Genomic DNA, 14373 nt, shown 5'->3' with positions numbered 1-14373 from the left:
GTTTGTAAGTTATTAATTGCCTAGATAATTATAATATTATTTGAACATTTACACTAGAAGGATTAATTGTACTTATGGAATGGTAAACTGGAAACTTTCCTAATGCTGCAGTGATCTATAAAGTAAAAAAGGTAAAGATATCTAGATAATAATACAGTTACTTAAATATGTAGAAAGAATTTTGGTGTTCAGACCTTTCTTTTTGGATTGCATTACCAATCGTAACTTTAGTTCTTAAATTCATACTCAGTAATAACCATCATTAGTAGTTTTCTAGCAGAGAATACTACTATTCAGAAGGAAAGACAGGAAGATACGAGTTGACTGGATTTCTGTATTACTGATTTCCATCAATATTAAGAGATTATCCAGGCCAAGAGCTACCAATTCATGAGGCCAACTTAATGCCTTGAGTAACAGATATCAGGCAAAATAAGCTAATACCATATATTTTATAAGATGAAAAAAATATATTTAAGACATTCCATATTTAGGAGAAAATAGTTGTTCATGAAATAGGTTTTATGAGACACAAGTGCAAAGACTGAGATGACTGTTATTTGAGAAAATGGATAATCATATTGTAACTTGTCTTTACCTCCACAAAAGCCACCTGAAGTGATCTCTTCTTCAAATACATCAGAGAAACCCCTTCCTGCATTTAGTTTTGCCAGTCGACCATCGATAAACTAAAATTAAAAAGTATCAAATAAAATGTTATCCAATAAAATGTTAATTTTACATTTATTTTATAAGCTTAGATTTTTACTTACATCAAAAACATTAATAACAAACTCTTGTATAAATTACACATATATGGTATATATATACACACACATGAAAATTCTCAAACAATGGAAAGAACAGGTGCTCAATAAACAGTTGCTAATTAATTAAATCGCAAATGTACAGCAAAGACTCTAAATCTAACTTATTAGCAAAAAATAGCAAAGTGCAGTAGTAAAGGTCATAGGCTCTGGAAAGGTTGCTCAATGCACAATCTCTGCAGAGGGGTTTGTACAAAGGTACTATTGCCTTGCCAAGCCATTTACTCAAGGGGCTCTGTCTTCCCCAGCCAGGCCTGTTTTCCCAGTACCTGCCTCATGGTGCTGCTGCAAACAACAAATTAGATTAACCTAAGAAATGTGACACAGCAAGTATCTGTGAGATACTAGACATTACCTTTTTTTCAGCTTATTAACTTCATTCAGTAAAACACTACTTGTCTAAACTATTATATTCTAATGCATAACAGAGCACCAAATAATTTTAACCATCTACAATAAAATCAATACAACTTTCATAGTTCCTGGCATTTGTGATCACTGAATGATAAGAATTATGATTAGTAAGTTAAATACAGTTGAGGTAAATGCATATTGACTTGATATGCATGAGGTTATTTTAGGCGATATTTTTCAGTGTTCTTAAAAAAGAGGTTGGAAGAGTGGGAAACTGAAACTATCAAAAGCACCTGAAGATCATTTTCAAAGTGCAGAAATCCAAATACCCTGGAGACTATCTTCCATTGCCTGTCCTGCTCCAATCCTTACCTGTTCCAACATACACAGCATATCAGAATCTCACGGTATTAATGCTGCATTTGAAAAGTATCCTGGGTATTTTTATATGACCAACCCAAGGTGAAAATCAATGATTCTACATACACACACACACATGCGCGTGTGCGCGCACACACACACACGTATTACTAGCACTTGGTTACCTTTTATTTTGTTGATTTGTGGCACCTAGAATTTGATACGTTGTAGTTTACTCCATCCATAATGATGATGAAGTATCTTTAAGTCTTCCTTGCTTAAGAGGCAGGGGATAACATAGGAAAGATTTACATGCTTTTTGCAAGGAGGACTTGAAGATGGATTAAAATGTTCGGTTGCATCCAAAAACTAACTAATCCTGACCATAATTTTTTACCCTAGAAATTTAAATTTTACCTGAACTAAAATAAAGTAGTTGGTCTTAAAAAAAAAAAAGAAAAAAAAAAAAACTCAGATACTTCCCTGGTTTTCTGTTTGAATGGTTAATGAGCAAAACTAATTGAGATGAGTTGTACAGGACAATACAATATTCCTCAGCAGCAATTTAAGATAATTAATAAGCTGGGCATGGTGGCTCACGCCTGTAATCCCAGCACTTTGGGAGGCCGAGGCAGGCAGATCACGAGGTCAGGAGATGCATACCATCCTGGCTAACATGGTGAAACTCCATCTCTACTAAAAATACAAAAAAATTAGCCAGGCGTGGTGGCAGGCGCCTGTAGTCCCAGCTACTGGGGAGGCTGAGGCAGGAGAATAGTGTGAATCCGGGAGGTGGAGCTTTCAGTGAGCCAAGATTGTGCCACTGCACTCCAGCCTGGGCGACCAAGCAAGACTCCATAGATATTTAAAAGCTGGGCATGGTGGCGCATGCCTGTAGTCCCAGCTACTCAGGAGGCTGAGGCAGAAGAATCGCTTGAACCTGGGAGGTGGAGGTTGCAGTGAGCCGAGATTGCACCACTGCATTCCAGCCTGGCAAGAGAGCAAGACTCCGTCTCAAACAAACAAACAAAAAAATGTGTTGCGGGGGGGAGGAAGATAATAGCAGTAAGTCACACCAGTTATAAGACTTTGATACAAAAATCTCTTACAGAAAAAGTGAAGAAAGAATAGAAAATGAATCAACAGATTCACGTTCAAAATGTGGTTTACCCAGACCAAGGGAACAGAATAAAGACCCCTGAAATAAAGCTGCACACCTACAACCAACTGATCTTTAACAAAATTGACAAAAATAAATAATGGGGAAAGACACCCTATTCAATATATGTGCCAGGAAAACTGGCTAACATATGCAGAAGAATGAAACTGGAGTCCTACATTTCAAGATATAAAAAAATTAACTCAAGGTGAATTAAAGCCTTAAATGTAAGACCTCAAATTAAAAACCTTTCTTCCTAGAAGAAAACCTAGGAAATACCCTTTCAGACATTGGCCTGGGCAAATAACTTACAACTAAGTTTTCAAAAGTAAATGTAACAAAACCAAAAATTGACAATTGGGGCCCAATTAAACTAAAGAGCTTCTTTACAGCAAAAGAAACTATCAATGGAGTAAACAGACAACCTACAGAATGGGAGAAAATACTGGCAAACTATGCATACAACAAAGGACTAATATCCAGAAGCTATAATAAACTTAAACCAACAAGAAAAAAACAAGTAACTCCATTAAAAATTGGGCAAACGACATGAACAGACACTTCTCAAAAGAAGATACAAGTGGCCAAGAAACATATGAAAGAATGCTCAACATCACTAATCATCAGAGAGATGCAAATCAAAACCACAATGAGATACCACCTCACACCAGTCAGAATGACTATGATTAAAACGTCAAAAAGTAACAGATGTTAACGAGTTTACGGAGAAAGGGAACACTTACGCACTGTCTGTGAGAGTGCAAATTAGTTCAGGCCCTGTGAAAAGCAGCTTGGAAATTTCTCAAAGAACTAAAAATAGAATTACCATTCGATCCAGCAATCCCCTTATTGGGTATATAGCCAAAGGAAAATAAATCATTCCACCAAAAAGACACCTGCATTTGTATGTTTATCCCAGCACTATTCACATAGCAAAGACAAGGATTCAACCCAGGTGCCTTTTAACAGTAAACTGGATAAAGAAAATGTGGTACATACACACCATGGAATACTTTGCAGCCATAAAAAAGAATGAAATCATGTCATTTGCAACCAATAAATGATGCTGGAGGCCATTTATCTTAAGCAAATTCATGCAGAAATAAAACCAAATACTGCAAGTTTTCACTTAAAAGTAGGAAGTAAACATTGGGTATACGTGGACACAAAGATGGGAACTATAAACACTGGAGAGTTCAAATGGTGGGGAAAGGTGGGAGTGGGGCAGAGGTTGAAAAACTACCTACTGGGTACTATGTTCATTATCTGGGATATGGGATTATTAGAAGCCCAAACCTCAGCATCATGCAACATACCCATGTACCATACCTACACATGTACCTCTGAATCTAAAATAATGAATGAATGAAAACAACTATTAATGGGAAAATGTGCTTTAATCATCCTTTTATCATCATCTAATGCTTCTGAGTGAAACTGTGGTAAGATAGGTTTAAATAAACATAGCCTAAAATAATGGAATCTTAGATTTTTTTAGAACATGAGTTGTTCTCACAAAACTTAGAACTATTTGAGGACAGGGACCATATATTACCCATTTTCACATCTTCATTATGCTTGGCATACAAAAGGTTTCCTATAGTATAAATCGACATGGAGTGTGGAGTATAAAAGGCCTGCATCACAACTCGGCCACTTACTAGTTTTATGATCGTGGGCCACTTGTCACCTCTAAGACTATTTCTCCTTCTGTAAAATGGGAGTAATAAAAATATCTTATGGGGTATTACAAGAGCTAATTAAAATATTATGAAGTGTCTGCATTGTGTACACCAAATAAATGCTAAATAATAAAGTCCACTTCCCCCAGTACCATCACCTTTTCTATCTCTGTCAAATTTTTATGAGCTTCCCGAGGGAAGATCAGTCTTTCTTGTGTATGCATCTTCAATACCTGGCAAAATACCTGCCATAAAGTTTGAACTGAGATGTTGTGGAAATACTGAAGTATACTTTAACAATGCTGAAGTTCATATAATTTTACCTGGTTTTAAAGTTAAATAATTATAATGCATAGAACTAATTCATTTCATTCTATCTTGAGATCAAAGCTAGGAACTTTTATAATGTTGGCATCTTTGCTATATATAATAGTAATTTTTTAAAAAGGTGGTTTAAAATGCACCCAAAATTTGACTTGCACACATTTGTAACACAGTATTATAAATCAAAGTGATCTAATTTGATGGACTAGTTATAATTTTTCTAAAAAAAATAAAGTGAAAGCAAAATGATAAAGTGAAAGTAATACATTACTGACAAATAGAACAAACTAAGACATCCTTTTAAAGGACTTAATTTGCTCTAAAAGATTAAGACTAGAAGACTTGCTAAAAGGTTTTCATTTTTATGTTTAGTAGAAATAATCCATCCATTTCAGAAATAAGTGGAACAGTTCAAGTCTAAAAGCGATAAATCCCAAAACTATTTACTGATTATGCATTTTTGAGTATGAGTAACTACTTTGTCTTACTAACCTAGTGATTTGAGCCAATAGAAATTAATCACTCAGTAAAATGACACGTGTTATCACTGACTTTGCAAACAATCTTGTCAGTGGCAGACACCAATGTACACAATGAATTAAAATGTTTGTTCTTATAACAAAAGATTGATTTCATGCATATACATATATTGTATATAGATGCATATAAATAGACACCCAGGAATAAACTGAAAAGTGTTATTAATGAGTAGAATGCTGAATTTAACAGTTTTTCAAACACCTTTTTCTATTTTTATTCAATAACAGCTATTGTTCCCCCAAGTGGAGTTGGTTCATGGTTATACCACTTTAGTAACTCTGGAGAATTTCATAGTAAAAGATAAGAACATTTTTAGTTACTGATGCAGATAAATAATTGTGAACTAATAAAAAATCATCTCTGTTGGAAAAGCTATGACTCTATAATGTGCTATCACATGTTGTCTGATAAACAGTTACCTATATCATTTAGTAACCTCATATCTGTAGGTAATTGGAAGACATAAATTTTGAAAGAATTAGTTTGTGGTTATAAGTAATGACAACACTGTTAATAACAATTAAAGTGACACAGATATAACATAAAATTAGGTTGCAAGTAGATTTTTAAAAGAAGGTAAGAATTTGCTTTAAATGATGCTTTTATATAAATCTTAATATTTTTCTTTTTATTCCAAAAGAAAAAAATTAAAATCTAGACCTAAACATGTTAATTAATCACACCAAAACATAAATAACATAATTGGAAATCTTACAAAAATTCATAGATGTTATCCCATAGTATGGATTCCATAATTTTATAAATTATAAATATATAAAATTGATTTAAATAATAATATATGTAATTCTCAAGATCGATGACATTATTCCCTCTAAATCATCAACAATTGCAAGAACCAGATTTTGCTAATCCTTATGACATGATCTTTTTTGCTTTTGGAGATGTCAAGGATTTTAGGAGCCAGGAACCATGGACAAAAACAAATATACATATTACATAACACCAGAGGCCACCCCCTAGTTTTCAATCAGGGGTCCGTTACATCAAAATAATATACATAAAATCATTAATAATTAGTCCAGTCCATTACATTGTAGGAATGTCTCCCAGGGTGAGGGCACTCAGGTTTGCAGGTTTCCTTTCAAACTTGCTATGACATGATCTTAAAGTACTGTGACAGGTTACAAGATAAATATTTTCAAGCAGCAAAACTGCTTCTGGCTCTTCTTTTTGATATTGATGTCACTAAGGTTTTTAAAAGTGTTTTTATCTTCAAATAGCCACCTAATAGGACATTGAGTCAATTTAAATAAATTATCTGTTGCTTTAAACATACTTCAGTAAGTAATATTGTTAAATGAAAATTAACATTCGCTATTCAAATTCATTTTTTAAATATAATTAAATATAAAATGAAGATTTCAAATATGTAACATAAAGAGTAGACTCCATAGGAGGCTTCTTTCCAAAAAATAAAAAGAATGTGTTTTGATCAAAGTCACAGATTACACTTCAAAATATCTGCCACTAAACTGGTAGGAATGTATATGTCCTCTAAGAGAAAAGTCATATGCCTTTTACAAATCTCTAATTATTTACCAGTCAGTGTATTTCCAGCATTGAATCTAAAAATCCTAAAACAAGTTATGCTATTATCAGTGTTCTAATTCCCTTAGTGGTCTAGACATATGTTATATAAATATTTAATTATAATCACTCCATCAAAACTCTATGACAATTGAATTTCAGGATTTTAATATTATTTTAAGAGAAATATTTGATTTTTTTAAAAATCTTTATAAAAAAGATTCTAGTAGGGAGATGAGGCAGTGGTAAAATTCTCTGCCAAGCCGAGGAAGTAGCAAGATTCAGTGTTTTTTTTTTTGTGCTAACATGGCAATCTTATTACTGAAGCAAAGCTGCAGAAGTGCTGAAGCAACACAATAAACAAATCTACAAACCCAAATTCCTTCCTGTAGGAAACATTACTATGGCTCAGAAATTTATCTCACATTAGAAACCCTTCTTAGGTACAAAGATAAGAGGTAACTAATAGATTCAAGTTTTAAGAGCCAGAGAAAAATAGTTTCAAAAATCAATCAGCAATTTTAAGGATAAAATTTAAATACAGTAAAAAATTGCTTTCAAAAATAAATTAATTTCCCATGAATCTTTAAAATTTGCCTTTCTATATAATGCTCTGGGCTAAAATTTTAATAAGTAGTCTAATTTAAATATTTCTTCTTAGAAATGTTCAGTAGACCTTGACAGGTTAGTGAAAACTATACTGAAGTGTTACAATAAATTACATCAACAGATATTTATAGACACCTGCTAAATGCAAGGCATTCAGTTAGTAGCTATATATAAACACAAACTGCCTATAACAAGCGGGAATAAGTAAGGTAGGTCAGCTCAAACCAAGAAAATTAAGTATGTGAAAGAACAGAAATAAATTGTTATTTTTATGCCATTAGGTAATGAGATGACTATCAGGCTCCTGTATACTAAATTAGACTACCGTGGTATCACGAACAGGAAAACACTATGAAGAGTATTAAGAACCCATTCAGTGCAATGTATTATTAAAACTAATAACCTAAAATAATTGTAATAAGACAACAATACTACTTTCAAGGATATGTCAATTGACATTAAATAATGTGCTAAAGAATTTAGTCTGCTGAACTTTATGATCACCAGACCAAAAGAATCAACTAATTATATTATTCAGTGAATATTTAACTGAATGTATGCTGTATTCCAGGCACTTTTCTAGATACCTGAAATACAGGAATAAATGAAGCAGGCAAAAATCCAAGCCTCTGTGATGCTTAAACATTTAGTGAAGGTAGGGGAAGAAAGTTACCGCATGAAATAAGAAACAACAAACAATGTAGTATGTGAGAAGGTGATGAGTGTTAGAGAATAAGATAGACTTGCATAAGAGAAGTTAGGAAATCTAGGGCAAGGAACTTTCCATTTTAAACAGTGTGGTCAGGGTAGGTCTCATGAAGACAGCATTTAAGCCAAGTCTTAAGCCATGAGGAGGTTTAATGGGAGAAGAGGATTCCAGGCAAAGGGAGTAGCTAGAGTAAATACCTACACTGGAGTAGGAACAGGCACACGTACTCAGTAGGCCTGTGGGAGGCTCCAAGTATCAGGAGAAAATCCCACCAGCCATAATGACTATTCTCACTCAAAATTTATAAACTTCAACCTCCAATAGGATTTGAATACCAACCAATTCTATTTTACTCTGCAGTCACTCCATTCACTCTCCCCACCCATTTCACAATGTCCTATCTTCTTTCTCCTTAAATGTTTAATGACCTCTCCCATTCTCTTTCAGTTGATGATCTTGCTTCCTAATTTCACCAAAAAAGAGAAAACTGAAGTAATTAAAAGAGAAATTCTACAAGCTGTAAGTCACACATTTACCTATCTCCTCCATCTGTGCTCACAGACTGTCTTTTCTCCTGTTATGAATAAATTGCCTGTGCTCATTGTAAAGACTAACTTTTCTAACAATTTTTCCTTTTCTCTTCTGAATATAGTTTTCTTAACTAGATCTTCCCAGCAGCATACAAACAGGTTACTTCTTCTCTTGACCTCACTTACTTCTCTAGTTATGTGCTATTCTATTCTTCACAATAAAATTCAAAAGAGCTGTCAGTACTTTGTGTCTATGTCCTCTCCTCTCATGCTTCAATCACAATTTCTATCTCACCACATCAGCAAAATTGCTCTTGCTAAGGTCATCATATATCCATGGGTACTAAATCCAGTAATCAATTCCAGGTCCTTGTTTTAATTAGCCTGTCATGAGCATTTGACAGTGTTGATCCCTCCCTCTTTGGTATTCTTGTTGGCTGCTAATGTAAAGTACTCTTGTGGTTTCTGTCTACCTAATTGTTCATCTACTTTCACAGCCTCCATTGCTAGTGCCCTCTTATGCTACTTTCTTATCATTTCTATTTACGCTTTTTCCTTTGGTAATCTCACCCAATCTACAGGCTGATGGCTTTAAATTCTACCTATATGCTGATGACTCCAAAATTTATACCTCCAGTCCAGTTTTCTCCCCTCCTTTATCCATCCACTTGCCTAATCAATATCCTGCTTGCATCTCCAGTAGACATCTTGAATTAATATGTCTGAAATTCAACTCTTGTTCTGCTTGATGAAATCATCTTCTGCCCACAATCTTCCCCATCTCAATTTTAATTGAGACAAATATTTTCTTCCAGTTTCTCAGATGAGATAACATGGAATCATCCATGACTCTGCTTTCTCTCATCTTTATATCAAATTCCTCAGAATATCTATTGGCTTTATTTATAAAATAAACCCATATTCTGACCAAATCTCATATCTTCAATCAACAGTTCCACACTGCCATCAATTTCTCACCTAGATGATAGTAATAATCTTCTAGATCTTCTTTCTCTCTGTTTCCACTTTTGGCCACCCCACAGGATATTGCTGAAGTGACACATATTCCAGGAAATCTACATTGACTATATTATTTTAAATTGTAATCCTACCCTCACCTCTGGTAGTCCCTATTTACCATACCCTGTTCTATTTACTTTCCCATAGAACTTCTGACCTTTGAAGATCAACATTATTTTAAAATTATAATTTGTTATTAGAAATAAAAGCTTCACAAAGTCAGAGATTGTCTCCTTCTTTGTTCTCTGATGTATCCCACACAAAACACTGCCTATTATAAAATGGATACAGGCATGTCTCATTTAACTGAACTTCACTTTACTGCACTTCAAAGACAGCTTTTACAAATTGAAGGTTTGTGGCAACCCTCCATTGAGCCAGTCTATCAGTGCCACTTTTTCCAACAGCATCTGCTTACTTTGTGTCCCTGTGTCATATTTTGGAAAGTCTTGAAATATTTCAAACTTTTTCATTATAATTATATTAGAATTATACAATTATATTATATAATTAGAGTTGTTATGGTAGTCTGTGATCAGTGACCTTTGATGTAATTATTGTATTTGTTTTAGGGCACCAGGAATCACCCCCACATTAGTCAGCAAGCTTAATTGATAAATGTTGTGTGTGTCCTGACTGCTCCACTGATTGGTTATTCTCCCATCTCTCTCTCTCTCTCTCCTCAGGCTTCCCTATTCCCTAATTAATAACCTTACAATGACCTCCACACATCCAAGTGAAAAAGCTAAAAATGATGAAGCTTGTGAGGAAGGCATGTCAAAAACTGAGACCGCCTGAAAGCCAGGCCTCTTGCACCAAGCAGTTAGCCAAGTTGTGGATGCAAAGGAAAAGTTACTGAAGGAAATAGAAAGTGCTACTGCAGTGCCCACATGAATGACAACAAGGTGAAACAGCCTTATTGCTGAGATGGAGAACGTTTGAGTGGTCTGGACAAAAAAATCAAACCAGCCATGACATTCCCCTAAGCCAAAGCCTAATCCAGAGCAAGGTCCTAAGTCTCTTCAATTATATGAAGGGTGAGAGATGTGAGAAAGCTGTAGGAGAAAATTATGAAGTTAGGAGACATTGGTTTATGAGATTTAAGGAAAGAAGCCATTTCTATACATAAAAGTACATGGTAAAGTAGCAAATGCTGATGCAGAAGCTGTAGCAAGTTATCTAAAAGATCTAGCTAAGATCATTGAAGAAAGTGGCTAAACAACACATTTCCCAATGAAGATGAAACAACCTTCTATCAGAAGAAGATATCATCCAAGACATTCATAGCTAGAGAAGAGAAGTCAATGCCTGGCTTCAAGGCTTCAAAGTTTCAAAGGACAGGCCAACTCTCTGGTTAGGCAATAATGCAGCTGGTGACTTTAATGGAAGCCAATGCTCATTTGCCATTTAAAAAATCCTAGGGCCCTTACGAATTATGCTGAGTCTACTCTGCCTGTGCTCTATAAACAAAACAAAGTCTGGATGACAATACATCTGCTTACACCATGTTTTACTGAACATTCTAAGCCCACTGTTGAGATCTGCTGCGCAGAAACAAAGACTCCTTTCAAAACATGACTGCTCACTGACAATGCACGTGGCCACCCAAGAAACTCTAATAGAGATATAAAAGGAGATTACTGTTGTTTTCATGCCTGCTAAAACAATATTCATTCTGCAATCCATGGATCAAGGAGTAATTCTGACGTTCAAGTCTTATTATTTAAGAAATACATTTCATTAAGGCTACAGCTACCATAGGTAGTTATTCTTCCAATAAATCTGGGCAAAGTAAATTGAAAACCTTCTAGAAAGGAGGTACCATTCTAGATGTCATTAAGAACATTCATGATCCATAGGAAGAGGTCAAAAGAGCAACATTAACAAGAGTTTGGAAAAAGTTGATTCCAACCAGCTCTCATGGATGACTTGAAGGGATCCAAGACTTCTTAGAGGAAGCAACTGCAGATGTGGTGGAAATAGCAAGCAAACTAGAATTCTAAGTGAAACCTGAATATGTGACTAAATTGCTATAATATCATAATAAAACCTGAACAGATGAGGAGTTACTTCTTATGGATGAGGAAAGAAAGCCATTTCATGACATGAAATCTACTCCTGGTGAAGATGCTCTGAAGAGTGTTGACAATAACGAATTTAGAATATTACATAAACTTAGTTGGTTAAGCAGCAGAAGGGTTTGAGAAGATTGACTCCAATTTTGAAAGAAGTTCTACTGTGGATAAAATGCTATCAAATAGCACTATATGCTACACAGAAATCTACCATGAAAGTAGGAATCAATTGATGTGGGAAATTTTGTTGCAGTCTTATTTTAAGAACAAGACAACCACCCCAACCTTCTAGAGCCACCTCCCTAATCTCTCAGCAGCCATCAATACTGAGGCAAGAACTTCCACCAGCAAAAAAGAATGATAATTTGTTAAAAGTTCAGATTACCATTACCATATTTTAGTAATAAGGTATTTTTCAATTAAGGTGTGTACATTTTTTAGACATAATGCTATTACACACTTAATAGACTACAGGACAGTATAAACATAACTTTTATATGCACTGGGAAACAAAAAACTTTGTATGATTCACTTTATTGCAATATTCACTTTATTGCAGTGGTCTGGAACTGAACCCACAGTATCTCCGAGGTATGAGTAAAGAATACTTAAAAAGTGTTCTTAAATTTTAGTGTTCTTACTTTTTATGGCATTTCATTAATAATGTGTATTTCTGGGCTTTAGTCCAGGCCTCTTGAATCATTAGTTTTTAAGGTGAGACTCAAAAATATGCATGTTTAACAGGCTCTCCAGGTAAGTCAGTCTTACCAGAAGGAGCAAGCAGTCTGAGACCCCACTCTGAGAAACTCTATTTAGGATATTACTTGAAATCAGTTAACAAGAGATGCTGGGGGAAAAAAAGTATCCTTTATCCTGATAAATTGTCTCCTCTTGTACATTTCTTCTTTCTGTCATTAAGTCTCTATATTCCCCCATGTCATATTACATTTTATCATTTTTTCATGTTATAAAATATATGCTTGATGCAATTACTATCTCCCATCTATTCATAATTCAAATCTTTCTTAACACTCCAAAACTGTTGAATCTTTATTTATTAGTAATACATGTGCTGACATTAGCTATAGATTACATACCATGAATCACTATCATGAAAAAGAATAATATGAAAATGTAGCAATACATAACAACTGTTTATGTTAAAAGTTTTTAAATATCTTCCAAAAATCTGTAGCTAACATAAAAGGAAATATTTTGCTTTGGTCCCACTCCTTTTATTCAACATCTTATGATGTCAGGGAAAGTAGATCACAGCACAATACACAGCATGTGCTCAGGATCTCACAGAATTTCCACTTCTACATGCTACACCATTATGTGACTCCAAGTTTAAAATTGTAGATATCATTTTATTTAAAATACAGTAACACTTGACTCCTATAATCTTCATACAGCTCTTAGATAAGTTTCATTATATTAATTTTCATAAACTCTTCATCTACTAAAATTGTCAAATATTTCCATGCATATTCCTTATAATAGGGAACCACTCATCAACTTTTCATTTATTTATTTAATAATGCCAAATGCCTATTATGTATCAGCTATTAGGATACAAAAACACTTAAAACACGATCCTTGTTTTTACAGAATCTACGACACAAGAAGGAGCCAAACAAACCAACAAATACCATATGGTGCTAAAAGAAGGGAAATTCATAGAAGTGTGAGAAGTAAAAGAAAAATTCCTAGAAAAGGTGTATCTGAGCTTGGTCTTAAAGAAAGAATAGACTGAGTTGTGGAATGTAAAATGGAGACAGGATATTCAAAGCAGAGAAAACAAGAACAACAAGCATATGTGCATTTCTTCATTCATTTATTCCTAGAGGGATAGTAAATCATAATGACTAATGACAGTAAATAAAGACAGAAATAGTGACAGTAAATAAAGATTAGAACAGAACTAAATGAAATAGAAACTAGAAAGGCAATAGAAAAGACCAATGAAACTGAACATTAGATTCTGAAAAGTTAAACTGACAAACCTTTAGCTAGTCTAACTAAAGAAAAAAGAAAGAAAGATCAAATAAGTAAAATTGGAAATGGAAGAGGACACAGTTCAACTAATACTACAGAAATATAAAGAATCATAAGAGTCTACTATACTCAACAATTATACAGCAACAAATTGAATAACCTAGAAGAAATGAATAAATTCCTGGAAACATACAACCTATTAAAACTGAATTATGAATTAACAAATAATGAATAAGGAGATTGAATCAGTAGTCAAAAATCTTCCATCAAAGAAAACCCCAGACCTGATGACTCCACTGCTGAATTCTAACAAACATTTAAAGAATATCAATCCTCAAACTCTTCAAAAAAAACTGAAAAGGAGAGAATATTTCCAAAGTTATTTTATGTGGCCAGCATTACTCTGACACCAAAGCCAGACAAGGAGACTCAAAAAAAAAAAAAAAAAAAAGAAAAGAAAAGAAAAGAGAGCGAGAGAATTACATCCAATGTCCCTTAAACATAGATGCAAAAATCCTCAACAAAATACCAGCAAACCAAATTCAACAGTACCTTGAAAGCATCATCCACCATGATCAAGTGGGATTTATCCCTGGAATGCAAGGATGGTTCAACATTCACAAATCAATAAATGTGAT

At 34.1% G+C, this 14373-nt stretch overlaps 1 protein-coding gene across 1 annotated transcript in view; it reads right to left on the bottom strand.

Annotated features, from left to right (window-relative positions):
* Positions 1–14373, bottom strand: part of DENND1B (DENN domain containing 1B) — a 273717-nt gene that overhangs the window by 39786 nt on the left and 219558 nt on the right. Inside the window, exon 16 of the mRNA XM_025365141.1 lies at positions 599–689. Within this exon, the coding sequence (XP_025220926.1) occupies positions 599–689 (91 nt within the window). The remainder of the gene's footprint in view (positions 1–598; positions 690–14373) is intronic.

This window comes from Theropithecus gelada, chromosome 1, assembly GCF_003255815.1.
Source record: "Theropithecus gelada isolate Dixy chromosome 1, Tgel_1.0, whole genome shotgun sequence".
Taxonomy (NCBI): domain Eukaryota; kingdom Metazoa; phylum Chordata; class Mammalia; order Primates; family Cercopithecidae; genus Theropithecus; species Theropithecus gelada.
The sequence above is the reverse complement of the archived record's forward strand: the minus strand, read 5'-3'. Positions and strand labels throughout refer to the sequence as shown.